Source organism: Branchiostoma belcheri, unplaced genomic scaffold, assembly GCF_001625305.1.
Source record: "Branchiostoma belcheri isolate BF01 breed outbred unplaced genomic scaffold, Haploidv18h27 scaffold174, whole genome shotgun sequence".
Lineage (NCBI taxonomy): Eukaryota > Metazoa > Chordata > Leptocardii > Amphioxiformes > Branchiostomatidae > Branchiostoma > Branchiostoma belcheri.
The window spans coordinates 453,601-479,973 of record NW_017803202.1 but is presented as its reverse complement, the minus strand read 5'-3'; the positions used below and the strand labels follow the sequence as shown (position 1 = coordinate 479,973).

General features: G+C 45.6%; 1 protein-coding gene across 2 annotated transcripts; it reads right to left on the bottom strand.

The window, feature by feature from the left end:
* Positions 1 to 354: 354 nt before the first annotated feature.
* On the bottom strand, positions 355 to 26,031 carry LOC109467063 (vitellogenin-6-like). Of its 2 annotated transcripts, XM_019764965.1 has the most exons (37): positions 25,910 to 26,031; positions 24,966 to 25,001; positions 23,215 to 23,456; positions 22,712 to 22,854; positions 22,005 to 22,077; positions 21,413 to 21,571; positions 20,617 to 20,757; positions 19,933 to 20,058; positions 19,283 to 19,455; positions 18,767 to 18,929; positions 18,189 to 18,353; positions 17,594 to 17,818; positions 17,014 to 17,187; positions 16,519 to 16,665; positions 15,867 to 16,073; positions 15,297 to 15,456; positions 14,391 to 14,698; positions 13,793 to 13,945; positions 13,145 to 13,377; positions 12,417 to 12,548; positions 11,749 to 11,929; positions 10,909 to 11,082; positions 10,411 to 10,566; positions 9,796 to 9,999; positions 9,131 to 9,271; positions 8,322 to 8,461; positions 7,620 to 7,769; positions 7,024 to 7,135; positions 6,558 to 6,704; positions 6,032 to 6,124; positions 5,505 to 5,628; positions 3,873 to 4,039; positions 3,368 to 3,493; positions 2,667 to 2,855; positions 1,957 to 2,113; positions 1,099 to 1,289; positions 355 to 773 (listed from the first exon to the last, which is right to left on the bottom strand). In XM_019764965.1, the coding sequence occupies exons 1-37, from the start codon at positions 25,947 to 25,949 to the stop codon at positions 681 to 683; spliced, it is 5,745 nt and encodes a 1,914-aa protein (XP_019620524.1). In that variant the 5' UTR covers positions 25,950 to 26,031; the 3' UTR covers positions 355 to 680. The 2 variants fall into 2 exon arrangements, with proteins under 2 accessions (XP_019620524.1, XP_019620525.1); XM_019764966.1 differs by lacking the exons at positions 355 to 773; positions 1,099 to 1,289; positions 1,957 to 2,113 and adding an exon at positions 2,234 to 2,272.
* Between the last annotated feature and the right edge of the window lie 342 nt (positions 26,032 to 26,373).

Genomic DNA, 26,373 nt, shown 5'->3' with positions numbered 1-26,373 from the left:
ATCTTTTCTCAACTAGGAACCTGTTTGCAAACACACCTGACCTCGTCTACGTCTTATTACCGTTTTTAGCTTAAATATTTGGAACTGGAAGACCATTCCTTCTCTCTATATGTATGTCTCTATCTTTCTCTGTGTCATTATTCTTTTCTAGCTTTGTAATAACCTCACTTTCACACACACACACACACACACACACACACTTTATCTCGCACTCGTTCTTTCCCTCTTTCTCTCTCTCTCTCACTCTTTCTCTCACTGCGTGTGTGGGGTAGGGGGAGTATATCTATCTCTCTATAACTTTACAACAACGTTGTCTGAAGCGGACAACAGACAGAAGACCAGAGGCCACCATGGTTTCCGTCATAACTTGATCTTTAATGTGCTTCAAAATGTATGTAACAAAAGACAAAACCCTGAAAAAACAGACAACTGGAAGGTGAGCACCATTCATGATATAACAACAGTCCGTGTACAATATGTCATCATTTCCCGATGATGAAAAAAAACCCTGGTCGTTATCAAAACGTGTTCTTCACATACTGTGTAAAAATTATCAGCGTTTATTTATTTGCATAGAATTCTCCTAAATATACAGTCGAAAGTCCTAACAATTTTACACTAAGAGAGAGCGATCATGTCTAGGAAGAAGTGGATAAGCTGTTGGACGGGTCAGTAAGTGTTTACTGCTCGCGGCACTCCAGCTCGGCCTCGATCTCCTGGACACGGTCGGTCTTCTTGGACATCATCTTCTCCAGGGGCTTCGTCTGGTGAAGCTGCGGGGAGACAGAGAGTGTGAAGAAAGGATTAGCGGGCTCTGCTATGAATTGTAACTTGTAATAATAGATGTAAAAGGTGAATGCAGAATGGCACTATGTTAGACATGGCCATTTCTGTTTTCGTGTCTTTACTGTGGTTATGTATATGGTCTTGTATATGGACCTACATGTATGGTCTTGTACATGTATGGTCTTGTATTTGGACCTATGGTCTTGTATATGGACCTATGGTCTTGTATATGGACCTATGGTCTTGCATATAGACCTATGATCTTGTATGTAGACCCATGAAACATACAACGCAACAGAAGTCAGTGCTTACCTTCATCATCTTCTTCGTGCTCTCCAGGTTGGTGTAGAGGCAGTGGAACTCCATCTGGCTCTTCTCGGTCTTGGTCTTCCTGGAGCCCTCTGGGCACTGTGGGACGGGGGTCTTGGAGAAGCAGGTCTCCTCCTTGCCGTTCTCGTTGGTGCGGGAGATCATCACGTTACGCATCTTGGGCAGCTTCTTGCCTGATGGGAGAAGGAGGCAGACGGTTAGGATCGAGAACGTGTGCTTATGTGAGTTGGCCATTGTATTGTACTTGTTGGAATAGGTCGGTCAAAGACTTGAATGTTTGATGTCAAACTGTACCCAGTTTAGATTTCTCGGTAGCTCTATATTTTCAATCTTTGACCTATTCCAACAGCTTCTTGCCTGAGGGAAGACGACAGACGGTTAGGAGCAAGAAAGAGACCATGGGGTTAGGCCATTAATTAGATCTAAGGCCTCTTGCCTAAGGAGAGACGGACGGTTGCCTAAGGTGTGACGACGGCAAATGTTTGGTATCACGAAAGTGTTCTTAAAAATAAACTATGATGTGGATAGGAGAGCTTTCCGGAAAGCTAAAACAGGTACGGTTTTACTTCTTATAGCATAGCATCTTGTCTAAGGCGAAACGGAGTCAAACATTAATTCGAGATTTAAAAATTGCTCTTTAGAGAAAGTTGTGCCCTGATATGGTACCGTACTTTTTAGCATAGGAGGGTACAGAATTTGCTGTCGTGGTAGTTTCGAGCAGGCTCTGATAGAACCAACATGGATATAAGACAAACTTTTCATGATTATCAGAAGACGTGTCATACATTAGTTCTTAAGATACTACATATGCGTGAGTCAAGAAAACTTATACTGGCTTACCCTCGACCTCGCACTGCTTGCTGGGGACCTGGTAGGACAGGGCGAACATCTTGTGAGACCTGTAGATCTCCTCGCTGGGGCCGGAGTACTCGTTGGTCTGCTCGCCGTCGAAGTTGCCGCACAGACCGGCCATCTTGCTGCGGAAGTTGTTGGAGGCCTGAAACACGCAACGGTGCACGTGAGGATCACGCACTGTGCACGCTTGGATCACGCATTGTGCATGCTTTTATCACGCATATTGAACACGTCGGTTTTGAGGTTTGAGAACTAGATGGACAATTTTCAGTAATTTTCAGCTGCGGAAGTTGTTGGAGGCCTGAAACACGCAACGGTGCACGTGAGAATCACGCATTGTGCACGCTTTTATCACGCATTGTGCACGCTTAGATCACGCATTGTACACGTTGGTTTGGAGGCTTGAGAACAAGATGTAGAAGTTTCAGTAATTAATGAAAACAACTTTCCTGTAAACTACAACATGACCTTATAAGGTCTGAAAAAAAGGAAAACGGAATTCTATTCCAAGAAATCTGAGCAGATGCAGGTTGTTTGTTGTTCTTTGCTATTTTCTAACCAGTTTTGCTGATGTAACCACAGTGATGAACTGTGAGACTGTTGTTTAGAACCCAGAAGACGACGATAATTTCTAAGACTTCGCAAGGCAGTTCCTTGACTACATGTACATCTTGAGACGAACAGAATGTCCTTACCTTGACCCAGGTGGCGTGGTTGTCGTGCTTGATCTTCAGGCCGAGCTTCTCGCTGATGATCTTGACCATCTTGCCGACCCTCTGGATGGTGAACAGCTTCTCGCTGTTGCGGTCGTTCTGGTCGCGGCGGATGACGATCTGCTGCTCGGGGCGGACCTCGACCTCGCGACCGTCCATGGTGATCTCGATCTGAACGGGGGAACAGGCAAGCGTCAGGTCAGTATAATAGTCCATCGGTATAGAGCTAGAACTTTGTTACAAGCTGATGAAACCACTTCGTTAATTTGTTCTTGTTTGAATGCACAAAGAAATAACAACTTCTGCCTGACGCCCAACAAACTACTGCTCTGTTTATTCTTACTGTTGACTTGACTTTGTATACTTGGTGACCAGCCCCTCCAACTCTGTCCTACAAGTTGCAACATGATTTAACCCAACACCAGTTACCATGGTGACAGACTTTGTGTGTTTGGAGAAGAAGAAGAAACAAAATGTTTCCTGCGAAGACATCTTGCTTTATAGTTTGCATAATACTGTCCTGTGAACCTATACTTTGTATAACACAGTACAGTGCTGCCTGAATCCCTTACTAGGCTGTATAGTTTGTATAATACTCTCCTGTGAACCTATTGCTGTGTTTTGCCGACAAGTCCCTTACCCTGTGCCCTAACCTGACTTTTTACTTTGTATAACCAACTTACCAGGTTGTGCTTGTGCTCCTTCTCCTCCTCGCTTGTCCACTTGTGCTCCTCCTCGCGCTCACGGCGCTCCTCCTCGCGGCTCTGCTCGCGGGTGCGCAGCTCGATCTTCTTGCCCTCCAGGAAGACCTGAAACATTAAACACGCGGGATCGTGAACAACAGGACTACAGGCAATACGTCGCACGACCATCGTGTGATCCAAACTTAGGACACTTTTGATATAGTTGTGCAAGCGCCATACAAAATTCAGATGCCTGGTTATGAAAATTGTTGTCTAAGATATTGGTTCTGTCACAGCTTGCTTAATATTCTCTCAAGCTTGATAGTCTGATAACAAAGGGTTTTTATTTATTCCGTGTACTTCCAGAGCTTTTGGTAGACACTCTAAGACAAATATTCAACGTTCTCTCTCATAGAAAACGTGTTTCGGAGTACGGAGTACAAAGTATCAGATGGCCAGCAGCCAGAAAACAAACAATCAAACAAACAAAGTCAAAGAGACAAACCTTGAGGATGTTCTCGGGCTTCTGCTCCTCCTTCTTGCTGATGAGGACCATGAACCTCTCCTCGGGGGAGGCGTCCTTGGCCAGGATGTGCTCGCACTTGCTCAGCTCGTACTTGTACTCAACATCGTCGAAGGTGCGGATCTTGTCGTGCTCGACCTTGCAGTAAGCTGGTGGAGGAAAGAATGAAATGTTTAATGAGTGAGTCGCTAAAATGGTTCGTGCTTAGAGCAATGTAAACTTGCACGTACTAAGCAATCACACGTACAGGTCATTACGACTTGCACAAGTTGTTTTTCTTCTTTCGAAGGGCTAGGAGTCTTTGGTTTTTGTTGAAGGAGTACGTGCTGGCCATTATAATGTGTAGATAATCGATTATTGATCTTTATTCATTGATCAATTTTTTTATTGAATCATTGACTGATTGACATATATGATGGTATTTGTTCTTTATCAGCTTCTTTAGGCACCCCTCGATGATCAACTTTCTTGATGACCAGTTCAGTTGATAGTTGTCCTTGATGATAGGACTTGAAAATTTGGCTGATTGATCGATCGGTCGATCGATTAATATATAGATACTTTGGCTGATTGATTGATTGATTGATATATTGACTGATTGGTACTTACGCCAGTACTGCTTGTTCATCAGCCTTACTGATTGATTAATTACCTTCGCCAAGAAGGTTATGTTTTCGTAGGCGTTCGTGTGTGTGTCTGTCTGTCTGTCTGTCTGTCTGTCTGTCTGTAAACACGATAACTTGAGAAGGCTTAAATGGATTGACTTCATATTTGGTAGGTGGGTAGGTCTTGATGAGACCTCGAAATGATTAGATTTTGGGCCCCCTGGCGGCTTCTTATGGTACTGCAGCTGAACTTCCGGTTTTGATATCTCGTGATCTGGACGTGCTAGGGTCACGAAATTTGGATGGTAGGTAGGTCTTGTGCTGGGGAATAAGTGACATAGGTTTGGGCCCCCTATCGGCTTGCTCAGGAACTGCAGGGCCATTTCTTTGAAAATATTCATAAGAGGATAATTCAAGAACCGGTGGACGGATCATCATGATTTTTGTTATGTAAGTAGCTTAAGTGATGCTTGACATAATTATGCGACAATTATGCAAATCTGGACGTAATTTGCATAATTAATGAGGAAATTCGGTAAATCAGCTGCATTACATTATAGGACTATTCAAGCTTGAGACATATGTAATTGACAACGAGAAAAACACAGGAAGATATTAATTATGTAAATTAACACTTAATTTGCATAATTAATGAGAAAATGTTATAATTCCATAATGGTAACTGCCTGGAATTTCATACTTAGGGTATTTGCAAGTTAAGTGAATGTGAACATCATTAAACATAATTTATTCAAATAAGGACCTCATTTGCATAATTTATGAGGTAATGATAGAATGGCTTTCTTTTTTAAGATAAGGCTGTCTTTTATGGATAATATGATCAACTCATATAATTCATGCAAATGAGGATCCTATTTGCAAAATCAGGAGGAATAATCTTTACTTTGTCATAAAGATTAACATCATTTGGCGAAGGTATGAGATCGTGGGACTCTTGTTGATTGATAGATTGATAGATTATTACTTATTGATTAATATTATTACTTACGCCAGTACTGCTTGTTCATGAGCCTGTTCTGGTACTCCTGCATGAGGGAATACTTGGTGCTGGGGAAGCGCAGGGGGACGGGCAGGGACAGGTCCATCTTCAGGGGCAGCTCGGTCTTCAGGACCTGGAATGAATGAATGAACGAATGTTTTGTAAAACATTGCAGCCGTCTGACTGAAATACTTGTCACTTACATACATTAAAAAAACACACATTACCAAGTACCGAGTAGGCACCGTGAGAAGGTCGCGTAATAAAATGAAGATGCTAGCACTAGTCTTATACTTCTACACCATGTACTTATTGTCTGTTTTATGCCTAGATTGTCCGAGTTCTGATGCAAGTCTAATTTTCCCTCACCACCCGATGTAAGCCCTTCTTAACTTCCTGTCTCTAAAGCGTTCTTTTTGTTCACTTCCACAGATAAACTACAATGTCTTTTCTCATTCCAACACTTGGTAACAATCAGGAAACATCGGAGTGTGGTTGGTTTAGCCGTTAATGTACAACACGTGATTTGTTCCTACCTTCTGCAGGTTGATCTTGAGCTTGGGCTCCTTCAGGGAGACGCGGGTCACGTTAACCTCCTCGCGGGGGGTCTTGATGGTCACGTTCATTTCCTGGAACAACAGATCGGGTCAAGTCAGGTCAGTGTTTGGGGGTGTAGGATGAACATGGTGAAACACGGAGTTGAGAGACTAGTAGTTCATGTACCATTTCCCTTTTGATTTTCATGATCCATACGTCTAATCTTCCTCTTGTTTTTTGAAAGAATATCCAAGACTTACAGTGACACGTGTTATAATCTAGATGTATTCCAATAAAGGAATAGCTTGCAAACTTTCAACTAAAAGTGGATCTCAATGGACGTAAACCAACAGGTCCAACTTACGCATATGGTCTAGCCTAACACACTACTTTTCTGTTTATTCTTACTCAAACTCAAACACATTTATAGATATAGTAACCAGGTTATTTTCTAAAACTTGCTACATGATTGTAACCCAATACCACAGGGTGTCTGCTACAGCACCGGTTGCCATGGCGACGTACCTTGAAGTCCTTGTCGACGGTGAGGCGCAGGCGGAGCTTGTTGATCTCGTTGCGGACATCGACGTCCTTGACGGAGACGCGGTCCCAGAACTGGTGCTGCACGTGCTTGTGCAGGTCGGAGAACAGCTGCTTCATCCAGGTGGGGAGCTGAGGAGATACCGAAACGTCTTAAGGTTAGTCAAGTTCAAACATTGCAACGTCTTAATGTTAGTAGCGTTCAAACATGTCTTACATGTTAACCATGTCTTAAAACGGATCTAGAAGGAGAGGGGAGGTCAGAGACCAGCTGCTTCATCCAGGTGGGGAGCTGAAGAGACATGGCAATTTTTATCATCATAGTACATTGTAGACTTGCTACAAAGTCTTACAAGGTATGGCAGATGGGTAAGAAGACATCACAGGCTCTGCTTACGAACCTACAATGTCTTAAAAAAGAATCTAGAAGGAGAAGGGAGCCGTGACTTACGTTCTGGTGCTCGATCTCGACCTCGAGCTCACGGAGCTGGCTGCGCTGCTCGATGGCCTTGAGGCAGCTCTGGGGGAACTGGCGGCCCTGGCGACGCTCCTGCAGGCACTTCCTGTAAAACACAGACATAAATAACGTTAGAAATGGTGACCAGCCCTTCCAACTTGCTACAACACCACAGGGTGCATGTACAAAGGTGTATATAGTTCACAAGTAACAGAAAAAGACAAGGGTTGGAGAAGGGCAGAAAAAGAGCGATAAGAGGTGAGAATCGACTTGCACGGCACTAAGTGTAACGTTACGAAGAACAGAAAACTGAAAGGGGTGGAGAAAACTGAACTGGTTTTGAGATCGTTTGTGTTGCCCGAATAGTCCAATAATCAGACTTTGGACTAGTTGGAGAATGACAGAAAGAGGGGAGGGAGGAAGACAGAGAGAGAGGGAATATGAGTGATGTTTTCACCCGAGTAGGGGAATGACGGAAAGAAAAGAGAGCGGGAGAGAGGGAATGAAAGAGAAAGAAAAAGAGCCGTTTTTACCTGAGGAAGTTCAAGAGAGCGGAAGAGGGAATGAAAGAAAAAGAGAGCCGCGTTTACCTGAGGACGTTCTCGCGGATCTCCCTCTTCTTGTCGGAGTGAGACTCGGAGTAGTACTCCTGCTTCTTCTCGGTCTGCTCCTGGTCCCTCCTCTCCTGCTCGCGGGAAGAGCGGCTGCTCACGCTGCGCTCGCCGAAGGTGAAGACATCGCTGCAGGGAAGGGACAAGGTGGTTAGAACCTGAAGGTTATGGGTTCGAATCCCTAGCAGACCCCCAGGACCTCGATAGAGTGGAACTGTGATTAGGACCTAATGTTATGGGTTCGAATCCCTAGCAGACGCCAGGACATCGCTGCAGGGGCAGGGACAAGCTTATGGTTAGGATCTAAATGTGTTCGAATCCCTATGGGTAGAACCTGAAGGTTACGGGTTCGAATCTCAGCGTCAGGACCCTACTACAGAGGTGACAAGGTGGGCGTATATGGTTAGGGTTGTGAAACTAAGGTGCTGACCTCGCACAGAGTAAAGACATCGCTGCAGGGGTGGGGACAAGGTGGGCTTGTGGTTAGGACCTTAAGGTTATGGGTTCCAATCCCAGTTCCAATAAGCACAATTTCTGTTTTTGCACTTTGTTGTTTTCATGCTGTTCTTTTCAGCACCATCACCCCACCGGCCGTACTTAGCCGTGCACCCAGCACCCTGGTCGTGATGCCCCAGTGAGGAGGTTTGACCAGTACTACATAGAAATAGAAACCCTGCGTACCTGAGGCTCTCGAGGAAGGACTCGAAGTCCTGCTCGGTCTCCTTGCGGATCCACTCCTGGCTGTCCTTGGGGGCCTGCTCGAACATCTGCTCCTCACGGCGCTCCTGGCGGCGCTGCTCGACGGACTTCTGGAACTTGGCCTGCAGGGGGGAAGACGTTTAAGATTGTTAAGGGTGAAGCTCAAGAGTCTCCAGGAAAAGACGCACAAGAATATGGTGACGACGTTCAATGGGGTTAGATGAGGAGGGTCTCAATAGGAAGACATCCAAGAATGTTAAGGAAGAAAGTGAAGTGTCTCAAGGGAAGACGTTCAAATGGTTAAGGAAGAAGGTGAAGTGTCTCAACGGACTTCTGGAACTTGGCCTGGGGGAGGGAAGACGTACAGGAAGGCTAATGAAAAATGTGAAGTGTCTCAAGGGGAAGACGTTCAAGAATGGTGAGTAAGAAGCTTAAGTGCTAAAGTGTAATAAAAATCACCTTGTGACAAACTTGACCTGGAGGAGGATGTACACCGGGCTGACTTTGTTACATTTTAATTTTTAGTTCATCAAAAAATTGAAATGTTTTGGAAAATATGTTTGAAGCTGTCTTCGATAATGATGCTACTTTGAAGAACGCAAGGCAGTTTTAACCAAAGATGGTCATATGCTGGTCTGAAGCCCGTTGTCATGTACTGGTGAAGGTTAGGTTAGGTTTGTACAGGTAGACATCAAACATATCTGCTCCAATTTTACCTGCGGTAACCTGCATGTCCATATGATATTTTGAATCTTGTAAATGTGAACAAAACGTTTAAAACTGGAACCTACGGTCAGCTGCATCTTCTTGTCGTTGCCGGAGCAGTCGCGGCCCCACTTGGCGTCGATCTTGGCCTTCTGGATGCGGTCCTGGACCAGGCGGTAGTCGGCGTAGGTCGGGTACTCGAACTCCATGTTGACGCAGGCCTTGAACTGTGGGGGCAAACAACACCGGTATGAGACTCTGCACATCAACACAACACTGGTATGAGATCTCAGCAGAGGGATGGCAAAGAACACAGGTATGTGATCTCTGACGGACATATCAGTTGCTTACATGTTGCCATCCAAGAAAACCCCAAATATTTCCTGATATTCAGGGCAACAACGAAAGTATGTAGCTTCTTCATTTCTTTGTAGCAAATTCCTTTTGTTCTTGTATAGTGTTATTATTAGCAATCAGATTCACAGTCTCATAAAAACTGAAGGGCCAACAACAGGTCGATTACATTTATCTACGTCCTTGTCAAGACACAACATACAATAGCAGCCTTCATCGCCTGAGATGCTGTATGATTTACAATTAAAAGTAATGTAAAAGCTACGAAGATACATACATAAGCTAAACGTTACAAACTTTACAATACTCACTATGAAAGTATATGTAACTCATACAATTCTATATCACGTGTCCTGAAAGCGAAAGGACTAAAACAAGAAAGTGAAAGTTTTCTTACGTCCTCGCGCTCGTTCTGGAGACGCTTGCGCTCGATCTGCACGGCGATGGTGCGGCGGGTCTGCTCCTTCTGAGACTCCTTCAGCAGCTCGCGGGTCTCCTCGGACACGAAGGGCTCCTCCTCCTGGATGGAGCGCAGCAGGAACTTCTTGGGGATCCTCTGCTCGCGGGAATCCAGCTGGCGGCGGCGGGGGTCCTCCTCAACCTGGCCAGGAAAAGGGGTGGCTAGAATCAAAGGGTTCTGGGTTCGAATCCCTAGTACTAGTAGTAGGCTTCGGCGTTGTGCCCTTAGGAAAGGTACATGCACCTATTTCCTTACATCTCAACCTGAGCAACAAAAGGTGTGCTTTTGGTTAGGGTTGTTGACTTGGGATGCTAAAGGTTCTGGATTCGAATCCCTAACACAAGTAACAGGCCCCAATGTTATGCCATAGGGAAGGGAACTGTAAACCAATTCCCTCATTTCCGCAGTTGAAAATAGTATCCATTATCTCGCGTGAAACATTCTGTCTTACGCACACGAGAAAGCTTTACTTCTACTAGAGCGCGAGACGATAAGCCTTTAGGTTTTAACAGGCAACTCTAGATGAGAGTGGAGAAATGGAAACAAAGTTACCTTCTCCTGGCTGTCCTGGATCTTGATCTTCATCTCGCGGTCCTGGCGCTCGTGCTTGGCCAGGATGTTGATCTCCCAGCGCTGGTCCTTCTTCTGCTGCTCACGGCGCTCCTCAGAACGCTCAGAGCTGCTCACGCGGACCTCCTTCTTCTCAACCTGCAAGGCGGCAAGGTGGTTAGCTAAAGGTCCAGGGTTCGAATCCCAATTGTGGTAATTCCCAGCTGGCCCCAGTGCCGTGCCCTGATTCCTCAATCGAGTCAGTACCTAGCTTCTGTTAGGGACTTCTTTTTGGTGGCACTGCGGTTAGACTTAGAAGCTATAGGTTCTGGGTTGGAATCCCAAGTGCCGTTAGCCTTAGGAGCTAAGGTTTTGGGTTCGAATCCCAATCGTGGTTAGACTTAGACGTAGGATGTAAAGGGTCTGGGTTTTAATCTCTAGTAGGCCGGAATGCAGTTTCCTCGAGAAAGGCACTTGAAACAAGTAAAGAAACAAACCAACCTCAATCTCGATCTTCTCGGGCTTGTTCTGGCCAGGCTTGACGGACAGACGCAGCTCGACGGGTCCGGTCAGGGGCTGGAAGGGGGCGCGCTTCTCCTTGTTCAGGCGGGAGACCATGCTGGAGTTCAGGCGGAACTCAACACCGAACTCCTCACGGCCGAAGGTGCGGTTGTACTGCAGAAGGAAAAGAAAAGCAACATTGTGTTAGTCTCCAGACGTTTCTGCTACCATCCTTTCGTTAGTTTACTGTCCAGCATTACATAAGTTGGATTCAAGACATGGAAAATTACCAGTATCAGAAACCTTGGTTATGGCTAACTGCTAGTAGATCAGTGTTGTCGATGTGTTTTGACGCCGTTTAGCTGAAGTTGCGCTCCATAAAGACCTATCTGTTGGGTTGCATTTGGGTTTCAGGAATACTTGATACTTCTTTTGGTCTTATACATCTACCTTGTAGTTAATCACCACATTTTCTATATATCTTTCTGACGGTTCCCAATGATTGATACGTTGCATTTCCTTATGGCAGACCATCTTTCGCTTCTGCATTTTCTAAAGACTCTATCTTCTAGCAGACGTTTTCTTTACTAACCTCGGTGGGCTGCTTCTGCAATTTTCTTAAGACTATCTTGTATCAGACCTTATCTTTCCTCACCTAATCTGGGTTTTTAGTACCCTTATACTTATTTTTATATACTAGTACTTATACTAGGTTTAAATGTGTGCCTTGTTTGTGTGCTTATGATTGTTTTGTGTGTGGGCCACAACACCAGCCCCCCGCTGCCTGTGGCCCACGAGTATTGTACTTGTTTGCAATTCTAATAAATCAAATCAAATCACCTCGGTGGGCTGCTTCTGGATCTTCTTGCCCTTGATGAGGAACTCCTGGCGGCGGGTGACCTCACGCTCACGGCGCTCGCGGTCCTCACGGATCTTCTTCTCCTCGGTGTAGACGAAGGGGCGGGACTTCAGGGTGACGAGCTCGCGCTCCTGGTTGGGGGTCTCCATGGTCCACTTGTACCTGTGCAACAATATCCACGTGTTAGTATGAAAGTTCATCTGTGTTGGTACAAGTCATTATGAAATAAAGACTAAGCTTTAACTTCCAACACCTAGATTACAGAATTGGGACTTACCCCAATTTTTCAGTGAAAATTTGGAGTAAGTCCCAACCCTGAACAGAGACGGGGGGCGACACAAGTTATCTGGCACGTATGACCCGCTACTACAGTCACGTGTCTCTGACGACACGTTCCAAGAGTAGACGAGTCCATTCCGTGAACAAGGTTGATTTGGGGTACTTTTGATCAATTTGCTTACGTCACGTATCAGTAAAGTCTCGTGAGAATAAGGTCACGTGTTTGTAACTCTCGCGAGATCACGTTGTGAAGTGATTGGTCCTTAATTATCCTGATGAAGGCGACAGTGGTCGCTGAAAATTTGATCTCTGTAAACTGTGTGTTGGAATAAAGTTTAACGTTTTACTAAGAGTACGCATGCATACATACTTCTGGCTCTCGAGGTCCATGGACAGCTTGCCGCTGACGGGCAGGGTGGTGTTCAGGGTCACGTTGATGGCGACGCCGGACTTCAGCACGCGGGAGTCCACGGTCATCTTGCCGACGGTGTACAGGACGATGCTGCGGTGGCAGAAGAAAAAATCATCATGAATTTCTAGATAATATCTTTGTAGCTATTAAACACGCCAACAGTTTATGTTTCGTTGGTATGTGGTATCTCAAAACGTTAGCAGAGGCAACTTCCTAATGGGACCAGACTTCCTGTGCCTGATCTTTTCGTGGTCTGTGGCTAGCTAATCCGAGGTGTAACAGAGATGTAAGATAACTCACATCTGGTCGCACTTTAGCTAAAACCCCACTTCCTGTCCCCGACCTATTGTGGTCTTTGGTTAGCTAATTCCCCCTACAAAACTCTGGTGTCTCTACTTCCTGTGTCCGACTTTTGGGGTCTGTGCTTAGCCAATCCTCCCATAGTTAGATGTAAAAAAAGACTCACGTCCGGGAGCTCTTCATCTCAGCTTCTAACTTCATGTATTTTACCTTTTGTGGCCTGTGGATAGCTACCCCCCCTAGACCCCACCCCCCAACCTGGGTAATGATACTTGTAAGAGAAACTCAGTCTGGTTGCTCTTTCGCTCAACGTTTGTGGCCTGTGGTTAGCTAATTTCTCCATACCCGGCCTGGGGTACATGTAATAAGGATGTAACAGAACTCACGTCTGGTTGCTCTTGAGCTCAGACTCGATACGGCGGACCTCCTTCTTCTCGTTGGTGCGGTCCTCGCGGAACAGGCGGGGCAGGACCTCCAGCTTGCTCTCGGTCTTGGACTTGAGGACCAGGACGGAGGTCAGGTTCAGGTGCAGGGGCAGACCCAGGGTGGTGGGGATCTGGCGGGAAGCTTCGAACAGGAAGGTGGACTTGGTGATCTGGTGCTTCAGGCCCTTGCGGAGCTGTATCAAGAACAAGATGAAAATGATGCGAAAATGAGTACCCAGCTTCGGTTCATAGAGGCTGTCACAACGACATACGGTATTGCACATAATACCTCTCTAGGTATGTCGATGAAGGTTCGACATCCAGGTAATAGGATACACAAGAAGACAATTACTTATGCAAATTTGTAGGTTTGGAAAACTGTGAGACTTTTCAAGGAGCATCCATTACTCTTCTTCAGTAGCATTCTGACTAAAAATTGTCCAAGTTTTCTTCAGCATTGCATTTAATAGTATCAGGGTGCAACGCGGTGCACCGAAGCTGCATTGCACAAGGAGCTTCTTGAACTAGCAACATGCTTCACCCAATTTGAAGATGACTGCTTTTTTTTTTAACAAAGGCAAAAATTAAAAAGAAAGAGACATATTTTACCTGCTCCTCGAGGTCAGACATGGGCAGCTTGCCCTCACGGACCAGCTTCTTCAGCTCCTCCTTGTTCCACTCCTGGAAGGAGACCTCGTTGTCGGACCACTTCATGGAGTAGGTCAGGCGGGGCTCCTCATCACGGCGGGTCTCGATGGGCAGCTGGAACAATAATCAATAATCTATCAATAACCAATAATCTATCAATCAATGGAAGCAAGAAGGAGCTGGTCACTGCTTGAAGAAAGGTCTTGGTGTCAGTTTGTGAAGGTAGTGAAAAAATGCCAACTTTAAGGCATTCAAGCCCCTCAATCTTTTTAATCGATCAAGTTTAAAGAGGGTGACTGTGTAGAAACAAAAGCTCAAGAATAGTTTTGAATCCGCGAATAATTTCATCAGGTTGATAAATGACTGTATAACAACTTTTTTACAAGCCGACATTTTGGTGACTGTCTGATACCTTCCTCGGGGGCAATACTGGCTGGTTCCACTTTGCACTGCTACTATGTATGTTGCAGATGCGGCCCAAAACATTGAGTACAGTCACATATATGTTCATAGGTATAGTTTGAATGATTGAGAATGGAGAATTTCTATTGACACTTACTCTGCTCTGGATCTTCTCGACCTCGATGTCGGCGACGCTCCTCTGCTCCTTGGTCTTCCTGTACTCCTCGCTGGTCTCGCGGGTCTTCTTCATCATGTAGTCGAAGATGCTCTTCTTCTCCTCCTGCTTCTTGTTGAAGAGGGAATCGATCATGGTCTGCAGACCCTCGGCGCGGGTGGCGATCTCGAGAAGCTTGATGTCGTAGCCGAGAGTGTTCAGGCGCAGCTGGGCGCGCACGTCCTTGGGCAGGATGGACTTCTTGTTGGAGATGGACTTCAGGTCCAGAGAGACGCCCATGTCGAGCTCCTCTGTAAAAGAGAAATGGTGAAGACACATTTAGAACATACAACAAGGGAGCAACAGTGAAGGCACTTTTAAAACATGATGTTTGAATCAAGAAAACAATTACAGTTCTTAGTGGCAAATGTGCAGTTCTTGGCACACTGGCATCAACAAATCTGCGAGTGTCCTGAAGACAGGTTCAGAACATGGTGTGTGAATGGAGGAAACAGTTACAGTGGGAAATGTGAAGTTCTTGGCACCTTGGCGTCACCATATCAATGAGTGTCCTCATCACTCTTTAAACATTAGCCAAGAGGCCCAGTGGGCGTCACTCCACCGTACAGCGTGAGTCGAATCAGTTGTGTGAGTTTTGTGTGAGAGACATCTAGAACTGTCGCGAACATTTTCATGTCGACGAATCTTGTTGGTTCAAGGTACAAAAGGAGTTGAGCTACAAGTTACAAGCTTGTGATGGAGAAACGCACACATAAAATCGGCATTGACGAAAATCAACAACTGTTACAGGAAGGACCCTGAAGAAGTATTTTGTATTTTGTGGTTAGGTCTTCGTAGCATACGCAAGAGGAATGAATACGGGGTACGGAAAGAAAGGGTTTGACTTACCATCGACCATCTGCCACTTGCGGCTCTCGGAGTACTGGATGCCCTTGTTGAAGGGCTTGGCCAGGCGCAGGGCGATCTTGCACATCTTGCTCATCTTCTTGTCCTGCTGCAGCTTGCTCTCGGAGCGGCTCTTCAGGTCAGTGTACACGTACTGGCCGACCTAAGGAAGGACATGTGCCAATAGGTTAGTATATTATAACAGACAAGAAAAGACACAAACGTTAAGACTACAAATGTTGATGTTATTGGTTCAGAACCGAAAGAGTTTACGAATCAGTTCTGTTTGAACATTTTGAGAGACCGGAAGATATAACTTGTCGCCAATACAGATTCTCTTCTAACGGTATCAAAACATGGTCATGCAAGAAGAGGTAGACCATGCACCTTTCACGAACACAAACTATGTGAGGATGCAGATACACTTTATTAGGCCTACTCAGAGTTATGGAGGATAGGGATAGATGGAGGAAGCGAGTTATGAGCATCCGAGAAACCATCACTACCTGATGAAGATGATGCATGAAGAAGCACTACAAAGACACAAATAAGTTAGAAATTTAAAAAAAGTACCTGGTTGGAGGTCTCCCTCTGGGTAGACTGGGCGATCAGCTCGATGAAGGACAGGGTGGGCTTGGTCTTCATCATGACCTCGTAGGCGCGGATGCGCTCGGACTCGGACTTCTCGGGGTTCTGGAAGACGCGCAGGGCGATCTGGCGGACCTTGTTGGGCAGGCGCTTGGCGATGCGGCTCAGGGCGTCGATGGCCTGGACGCGGACCTGGGGAGGGGGAGGAAGGAGAGCACGTTAGTCATCAACTGGTCTATCATTGTAGAACATGCCACCAAAATTGCAGGTGTGTTAAGTAGAAAGTATCGTTAGATATTACAGATTCAGCTGTATTTTTCGTCATCGACTGATCTTTCAGTTCTTTCCTTTGCATACTAGAACACTGGAAACTCTGCTGCATTATTTGCCCCATTTCCCTACATGTAATGTTACAATGCTCAACACTCAAATATCCTTGGCAAACTTTTCAAGATTTCAGGACACACCCTAGATTCCACATAGCGAGTATCAGTTCTCTGTTTATCCATTGTATAATTTTGTTACGTTTCATTTATCGCATTTCATGTTCATGATACGTCTGTATTTATGCATTCTAGGAAGAATATTGTACACTGTATGTTGACAGAAACAAAAACAAATAAACAAGAAGACGCACCTCCTTGGTGTTGGTCTCGGAGTCCTTGCCGGAGATGATTTCCAGCAGGCGGTCGAGGGTCTGCTCCAGACCGGCGTTCTTGATGGCGCGCAGGAACAGCAGCTTCTCCTCCTCGCTCTTCTCCTCCTCAACACCCTTCAGGAGCTCCTGCAGGCCGGACAAGGAAAAGAGATCTCCTTAAAGACGACTGGTAAGTGTTGGTAACATCTTCATCACGATAACACATAGGGTGTAGTAGGGTTTATTTGAAGTTCGGTGTTGCATCTTGTTTTCTGTTAACAGCTTCACTCATCATTAAGAATGTTCTAAGATCTCTTTAAGAAAAAAGGGCTGAAGATGGAGATTTTAAATTTCTTCCAGAATAAAGTTTAACGATCATTTAGAAAGACTGGAATGCAGAACTTTAAGAAGAAAGGTTTCTGATGTCTTATGAAGGAGTGCCATCCTTCAAGAAGATTTCAAAGATTCCTTAAGTAGGTTTCTAAGAGTACTTACGCGAGAGAACTCCCTCTTGATCTCCTCCAGCTTCTCCTGGTCCTGGGGGCGCTTCTTGTGCATCTGTCCCTCCTTCTGCTTGGAGATCATGCCGTTGACCATGGTGCCGACGGACAGCCAGGCGGCGCGGCGGATCTGCTTGCTCTCCTCAGAGCGGCTGGACTTGGCGATCTCCTGCAGGGAACGGTAAGGAACAGACTCGTTTAACACTTGTGGTTTCTTTATTGTATTTGCACATAGAGATATTATACAGAACATATACATATGAAGATACCGTACAACTGCGCAAGGCAGGCTGAAAGCCCCAGCTCATGTGTAGGCCTCTTTTTATATCTATAACAGCTCTACCTTAGCCAAAAGAACTTTTATCGAACCAGGACGGGGCACGATACCGGCTTCCAAAAGCCTTCCAAGTCACTTATTTTAGCAATCAGGCCGATGATAGAAACTGGTTCACTATTCCACAACGTTTTACATGTACTGGATTTACGGATAAGCAAATGTATGCGCACGTTGTCGGTGATCAATTCAAACCAGTAAACAAACAAACAAACAAACAAACAAACAAGTGTTTACGTACGAGCATCTCGCGGGTGGTGCCGGGGCATGGCTGGATGGACAGGGACAGGCCGGTCAGCAGCATCTCGGTCTCGCTCTCGGAGATCCTCTTCAGCTCCATGAGCTCGCGGACGGCGCGGAGAGCCTCCCACTTGCCGACCAGAGACACGGCGTCCAGCAGGACCTTGCGGGTCTGGTTCTTCTCCTCAACCTTCTCGGTGGTCAGGCGCTGCTTCCTCTGCTCGCCCTGAAAAACCAGAAAGTCTGTTAGTTCATGTAAAGTGAAACATTGAATAAGTTCTTCAGTACAGAAGGAAGTCAAGGAGCCCTAGGAGAGTAAAGATAAATCTGAAAGTTGGTGTATTGCCTTTGACCACACGTGTGAAAACTGCCAACATCTACCAAATGCTTCATTTTTGCTTAAAAACAGGGACGCCAATGAGGAGTTTCAAGATAAGACAGTAGAAAACAAAGATTCGTCTTGTCGGACCCGCTGAAGAGACAAATGCAGTTACCTGGTTCAGGGGCTTAGTGATCTACGTCAGTAGATAACATTAAGTCTTCCTGGCCATATGTAACGTTACCTGCAGACAAGGTACTAGTAAACATAGTCTCACCTGGTTGATGGGCTTGGTGATGAGCTCCTTGAGGATCTCCTTCATCTGCTGCTCGTTGAGCTGACGCAGCTCCTTGACCAGCTCGATGAACTTCCTGGGGGCCTTCTCGGACACGGAGTGCTTCATCTCCTTGGAGATCTCCTTGGACAGGCGCTCGATCTTCTCCTGTGGAGTTTTTGGAATAACAGATTTATTTCAATAATAAGATAACACAACAGATAATATGCCATTGCAGCTACAATCGCTGAATTGGGGCATATTTGACAATTATAACTTGCATTATCTACAAATAGTTACCACAAATATATACAGAAGAGTGGGCGAGGTTAGCCATTCAGTAGCTAAACAAGGAGCGGTATAGTGCTGTTTCTAAACCTAGTGGTTTCTAAATCTAAATGACTTGCGAGAGTTTTTAGACCTCAGCGCTCTACTATGCATATCTTCACGTCCTGGAAGCTGCAGTTGACGGGTCCATTCTAAGAGTAAGTCCCAATTTACTTAGTGTTGGGCGTAACGTTTAGCCTTTTGCCATGTGAAGTTTACCAACACAGATGAACTTTCATGCTAAAAGTATCTACCTTCTTCTCCTCGGTGGTCTCCTGGCGACGGTCCTCCTGGGACTCGCGCCTCTCGCTCTCGTCCTTCTGGAACACGAAGCTCAGGTTGCCCTTCAGCTCGGGCTCACGGGGCTCCGGCATGCGCTCGGAGATCTGCTTAGCCTCCTTCAGCTTCAGGGTCTGCCTGTGGTGGGGAGGGAGGGAGAGAGAGAGAGAGAATGAGTGAGTGAGTGAGTGAGTGAGTGAGTGAGTGAGTGGGTGGGTGGGTGGGTGAGTGAGTGAGTGAGTGAGTGAGTGAGTGAGTGAGTGAGTGAGTGAGTGAGTGAGAGTGAATGGGTGGAGTGAATGGGTGGAGTGAATGAATGAATGGTGGGTGAATGAATGAATAAATTGGGGGGACAGTGGCTGAATGTAATTCTTTGCTTACAATATTCAAGACCATGTGTGTTAATACATGATCGAACAAGACAAATTCGCATGAAATCTCTTGAAAACTTTCTTCGGAACCAAAGAGGATGTCATGTATGATTTACTTACTTGGAGAAGGTGACGACCTCGCCGCCCTCCTTGTTGTAGGGCTGGAAGACGTGCTGGGAGCGGATCTCGGACTCCTGGATCAGGAACTTGTCGCTGCGCAGCTTGTCGCTGATCACCAGCATGCGGGTCACGGAGGTGGACTCAAGCTTGTCCTCCTTACGCTCCTTGCGCTCCTGTAGGGGAAGGGGAAGGAGACATGAGACGTTACCTCAACTGGCGAGAAGCTTAGACATATTATAACAATGAAAGTTTATGGTAAATTCTTGCCCAAACACCAAACAATGTGTTACAATATAGTTTGTGCTCTTAGTCTAAATGCTGACTCTAGATTCTAACGGGTAGGCCTTGACGTTTTTGTAAGGCTTCATTTTCAAGGAGAATTTCCGAATTCATTAAGAATGCCTAGCAAGAAGTGAATATTTACGCTCTTGGTCTTCATGACAGAGACAAAGGCGTTAGTCTTGATCTTTAAGACGTTCCAGTAAGAAATTAAAGACCAATAATAAGTTCTGGTCCTAGATCTTCTTGGTGGAGACAAGAGTCCAACTTAAAGGCGGATTGCTGAATCATTTAAGAAGGTCTAGTAAGAAGCAGAGACGAAGGAGTTAGTCTTAATCTTTACGACGTTCTAGTAAGAAGCAAAGACTTACATCCTCGATCTTCTTGGCGGAGACGAGAGAGAACAGCTTCTCGGCCCTCTGGCGGCAGTTGCGGAAGTCCTTGGTCTTGGTGACCTCGGTCAGCTTGTCCTGCAGACGGGACTCGCGGATGTCGTACTGAAAGGAAGGACAGAGACTGGGTCAGCTGAAGGTTGCCAAATCTTTTAATTTTTTATTGTTCACACATTATGCAAGATGGTACAGCACAAAGTGGTAACACACTCAAGTAGCTAAGACTTATTTTGACACTACCTCTTACACAAGAAATACAGAGGATAAAACATAATGTTGCACAACGGAATAAGGAGCCCTTGGGAAGGGCACTTTACTCCGTTGAAATCGAGTATGTCTGTTGCCCGTTCATGCGTTTGTCTACGTTGGTAAAAGATAAGTTGAAAAACTTGAGTGTGTCGTCACCATGTCTTGTAAAAATGTTGGAATATATAAAACAATGAAGCCTGACACTTTTGTGTCTAGGGTTGCGATCTGAGTTTGTTTTACACAACAACCGGCTGGCCTTCCCGGTGACGACCTCGCGCTTAGTGCACGGACATGATTATGGACAATAATTAAGACACATGCAGTAAACCTCTGACCTCCTCAACATGCCATAATGTTCAACACAAGATGAACGTGGGCATTACAAGGAAGAAGAAGCTATGTTGCATCTCGTACCTGGGTCTCGCAGTCGCCGCTGACGCCCTGCTCCATGATGCGGAAGAGCTTCTCGGTGGACTTGTCGTAGGCGCGGTTGGACTGGCTCTTGTCCTTCTTGTCCTTGTCAAGGGTCTCGACGTTCTTGGGGTCCATGGTGACCTGGGGGGGACAAAGGGAACGGAAAGAACAACTTAAAGATACGTCGACGAAAGTCAGACATCCCGATACCACTGACGACACTACCTGGAACATTTGGTCGTTTTTAGAATCTATTCTAGTTGCCTGGGTAAGAAAGGAAAGAACAGCTTAAAGATGCGTCGACGAAAGTCAGACATCTTGGTAATGAGGTATCACTGTCTGGTCGTTTTCAAAATCTATTCTAGTTGCGTCGATGAAAGTGAGACATCCAGATACCACTGACGACACTACCTGGAACATTTGTTCGTTTTCAAAATCTATTCTAGTTGCCTGGGTAACTTTTACCTTGGTAACGTAAAGAAGGTTTGCTAGATAGGAAGCTTATCTACAAAGCAGACAAATGATGAGTCTATGATTCAACTAAAACGTTTTGTGTACGTGGCAAGAAACCGGTGAGTGGTACAGACAATAATTGCCACTTTATCTTTTCTTAAATGAACGTCAGGTTAGGTTGCAGACGGATTTTGTGAAATGGACAGAAACACAGAAACAAACTCTGTTTTACATCTGACGCCAAAATGGAATGGTTGATTTCAGGAGTGTTTCAAGGAGTGTTGCAGATACTACGATGCAGATAAACAACAAACAAACAAACAAACAAAACAAACAGCCGTACCTGGATCATCATGAGAATACCACGCTTGATGTTGACGGACTCCTGGGGCTCGTCCTTCTCGGCCTGGATCTCGGTGACGTTGCCCTTGACGTAGCGGACCAGAACGGGCTTCTCCAGCTGGCGACGGAGCTCCTTCATCAGCTTGTCGTTCTCGTCAACCTGGGGGTTTATTCAGATTCAGATTTTATTGAATTGCGACTGGCATATCACTTTAAGTGCATAAAATATGTCGAGTATTTACAACTTGCATCCAGTTATTACAAATAGGTAAAAGCCTACATACAATGTATATTCTGTATCATTAGCGATACAATACATGATAAAAACTTATCACATCAAAGAATACAAAATCTAAACATTCTAAAATCATTATTACTAAAGACGAATAACATCATAAAACCACTATATATACGATCAGGTCTTAGACAATAGCTTCAGCAAACGAGGTACAAAAGACCGTTCGTGTCTTTTCGTTCTGTTAGATGTTGAGACAGCGACTGGTTTACCTCTACGCAGGTTGTAATTACATTGTGTCGGAGTGGATACACTGTCCTTGTTGTGTTTTGATTAATAAAAATAATGATAATCTCACCTCCTCGGAAAGTTCGCGGGAAGGCTCGTACTGGCTGCGGGACTCCTCCTCGGTGGAGGACTTCCTGTTCTTCCTGGTGATGGCGAAGAAAAACAAAGAAGGAGGAGGGATATTAAACAATGTGTTTTTCTGTGCACATTTTTTTGATAATTTCCAACATGTAATCACAAGACGTGGTGACGGCACACTCAAGTTTTTCAAACTTATATTAATGCCGCCACCAACACAGGGGACAAGACAATACTCATTTTCACCTGAGCGAAGTGAGGAAAGTCGTGTAAAGTGCCTTTCCCAAGGGCACAAGATCGGTGGCATGTCAGGACTCGAAGCCGGGACCTCTAGGTTCCGAGTCGAGCACTCTGCCGCTACGCCACACGACCCCACAATTGGCACATTTGGCGTAATGTCAGTCTTACCTTCGTACTAGGCACGAAGTACATGTACAGTACAACAACCTACAGCGGGCCACGAAAACACCTTTTACAACAAGAGTTGGTGGTTTTCAAACGTTTTGGTTTGGTTTGGTGTACTTTGGTTCTGAAGGTTCGTTGCAGTACCGGAGAAAGCTGCTAGGGGGCAGAAAATTTAATCGTTTTTGTCACATTAAGACCCATTCTACGACTATTTGAGTAATGCTACTCACAGACCCATTACACGGCCCCAAGAACATGACCTTCTTGGAGAAAGTGAAAAGTGAAAGTTCTTACTTCTCCTTGAGCTGCTGGCGAAGGCGCTCCTCGCGGCGCTCCTCCTGAGTCAGACGCTCCTCGGAGTCCAGGGACAGGCGCTCGAACTCGCTGCTGCCGTAGAACTCCTCGTGGAAGGCGGTGCGCTGGCGCTGCTCGGGGATCTGCGGGGATAGAGGGAAGGAATGAGTGAAGGGACGGATGAGTGTAAGAATGAAAAGAACGAGTCTGTAGGCAAATTTGCGTTAACGTTGTACTGGACAATGTTCAGGTCGAGACAGGAATGAATTCATGAATGAATGAATGAACTAACGAATGAACGAACGAACGAACGAATGAATGAATGAATGAACGAACGAATGAATGAATGGTTTATGAGAAAGATGCTGGATCAGGTTGAACGAGGTTCTGTACAAAGGCCATTGCCATCTCTGTTTAAATTTTCAAATAGAAAAGATTGTACGTCACGTCTTGTAGACCGGCTAGCACATTACAGGTGAAATTGAAGTGGAAAGTGAGAGTACCTTCTCCTCGGAGTCGTCCTTGGTGAGACGCCTGAGCTCGCGCTCCTCGGGAGACTCGAGCTCGCCGCGGAGGGACTTGAACTTGATGTTCTCCAGACGCATCAGGACTTCCTGGTCGGTCTTGAACTGCAGGCGCACATCGGACTCGATCCTCATGCCGGAGTACTTGTCGCTGGTCTGGGGAATGCCGGTACGGACATCGCCCTCGTAGTGGTAGTTGTATTCATTTCCTTGTTCATAGACTAAAGAGGGAGAGAAAAATAACGATTATAGCTTAATCTTAACCCTCGTATTTCTACAGGACCGCCAAGTATAGCGCAGGACGCTGTGTAGACGGAGGAATGACTTTGACGCGGCAGCCCACTCTGCTGAGGAGACCTGCTCAAGTACAAGTAAGTATTTGTAGAGGTATTGCTTTTCTTTTAGAGAGAGGGCAGAGAGAAATGACTATTATAACTTAATTTTAACCCTCGTATTTGTAAGAAAAAGACATTTCTACTCATTTTAGCTTGATCTTTAGCACACTCGAGTAACCATTCGTTCTTTGCTTTGTTCAAAGACTGGGCAGAGAAAAAGTGATGTTTAATTTTGTAGCCATTTATTTAAGAGTTTGCTTGAAGCAAGGCCAAAATATCAACCGAAATAGAAAATCTAAAAGAAAATGAGGAAAAGAAAACTGTTCCTCTGCAAAAAATGCACCAACCCCTACAGACACTTTCAAAGTTTTACTTGCAGCTGATTTTAATATGTTCTGATGTTTGTGTAAATGGTCGCCACACACAAAAGGCATAAAAATTGTGTAAAATCCGTACAATAGAAGTCACGGTGCTGTCACTAATTTTTCAGGGTAGTGACGGTAGCAGAATCTGCCTAACTGTGCAGCCCCGGCTTTGCCTGCGCCACGTACGGCTGGCAGTAGGGGTCAGAGATTGCCCCTAGGTCCGCCTAACTGCAAACAGCAACCGCGATATGCGGGCGATAAGACACACGGACTAACCATTACGTAAACACGTCTTGGTTTGGATAACGTTTCAATGTGCGGGCCGGGGACAAAGTACCGTTTCAAATAACGCTGAACCGCTGAAATCCTAGCCTACACCACACCACGTTACCGGCGGTATCGATTACACGGCCAGCCAATCACAACGCGCGAAGGGACCGAAATTTTGGAAATCTGAGCCCCCCGCCACGTCACCACCCATATCGATTACACGGCCAGCCAATCACAACGCAGGAAGGGACCGAATTTTGGAAATCTGAGACCCCCGCCACGTCACCACCCATATCGATTACACGGCCAGCCAATCAGAGGAAAGTCTTCCTAGCCAACCAATCAGAAGTCGCCCCGCCTACACAGGTCCCCGTTTGGGCAAACATATGAGCTCATTGTTTGGAACAAAGAGAAAAAAAGTTTGAATCAGCTGTTCGCTTAGAGCACGCTTTAACTTGTCCGAAGTCCGGGGGCATTTAACTACCGCTTTGGGAAAAAAAAGTTGACTCATACAAATTTCAAAGTAGCTGACAAGCAAACATCGAAGAAAACCTAGCTTTCTCACCCCCAAGGAACTTTTAAGTTCCCCTTTCAAGACTAAAATGTAAGAAGTCTTCGTCTAATACCACTACCTCAGAACGGACAGTCACCAAAGCACTACAAGCACCAAATGTTACCCTAATTTGAAGAGTGGTGCAGCAATCTAAAACTGCGTAACTTTTCGAATGTTTCAAGGACAAAATGGCGGAAGAGTACTCACCCTTGTCCTTCAGGTCCTCGGGGTTCAGGGTAGCCTCTGTGGAAGGAAAGAGAGAGAAGGAAAAAAATTAAGACATCTTAAAGTTACAAAGACGATCTGAGGTGCTTAAATACAAGACGCCAAGACGACGCGTTAAGTTCACTTAAAGGCATGCGCTAGATTTTAAGCCGTAAAGGAAGAAAATGGCTTTTTTGCTGGCTTAATTTGTGAGGCGAAGCAAAAGACGAGTTGCCTTCGCCACCGTGCGGCTTACAGGCAAACCGCAGTTCGCTAGACCCAAAAGGGCATGCAAAAATTGACTTTGACGGAAAGTTGGACAAAAGACAAAGAATTTACATTTCTGAAAAAGCGACAAGTGCATCGATGCATTCTTCTTTACATTTACAGTTCTATTGGTCCAAATCGTTTTTAGGCCTTAGAGTTGCTCAATTGCAGCCATGTTTCTGCGTCTATTCTATGCCTTAGCTAAGGGAGCCCAAAGACAACTCCGGAATAGCCAGGCCTTCCACAAAATCACTGCAATACTAACATAACCGGCACAAAGCGGCCGGGTCGGCATAGTGCATCATGCTACAACTCCAGAGTACAGAAATTTGATTTGCTTCAATATGCAATGGCTCAACACACTACAAGGCATTGTACATGGTGAAAATCTGAAGCCAGGCAAAATGGTTCAAACGATGAATGGCAAATAAAATAAAAGAGAAGCATTCAGGGCGAGCATTTCAAATCCAGAGTACAGACACTACACGCTAGGAACACAAGACAAAACGGTCTACATCTAGATGGGCTCATCTTTGGTTAGAGACCGTCACTTTAGCTCTTTTATAGAACAAGAGAGATTTCTGAACATTTGTAGCTCCCTGTCTTACAGATGGATGGAATAAACGAATGGCTAAAGAGATGAATAAAAGAGACAGAGATAGAGAAAAGGCTGTACTTACGCGCCAGGCAGACGCCCAGGAAAAAGAGTGCCAACTTCATCTTGTTGCTTCAAACTTGTCTTGTGTTGAAGTCAAGCTGAGTGAGGCCCGGTGACGGTTCCGCCGGGTTTTTATACCCCCCGGTACACAATGGAACTGCTGAATATTCATTATTGTCGTACAGCCCGCCAGATGGACCTTGGTCTCGGCTGTTTGTTCTGGCCGGTAACTCGAAGGACAAACTGGCGGATTTTCTGCTTATTCTGCTCTGCGCATGTGCGGTGGGGCAGGGAGGGAGCCCCGCCCATGGTCGATCCCCTGCCGTTAGCCAATCAGAAGCCGTTTCGCCGTGTGGGGTGACTTCCCCCCAAACGTCGGGCTTTTTTTGTGCGCTGCTCTTTGGCGATCGTCGATTAAGTATCACATATCGTCAACAACGTGTTTTTAACTTCGGAAAAGTGACATCATCTGTTTTTCTCTAGTTG

Excerpts from the sequence above, each read along its gene's own strand:
- LOC109467063 (XM_019764965.1), bottom strand. The coding sequence starts at position 25,949 with ATGAAGTTGGCACTCTTTTTCCTGGGCGTCTGCCTGGCGC. Across the intron at positions 22,078-22,711 it reads CGCCAGCAGCTCAAGGAGAA|GAAGAACAGGAAGTCCTCCA; the intron begins GTAAGAACTTTC and ends CGCCATCACCAG. Across the intron at positions 5,629-6,031 it reads TCAAGATCAACCTGCAGAAG|GTCCTGAAGACCGAGCTGCC; the intron begins GTAGGAACAAAT and ends CATTCATTCCAG.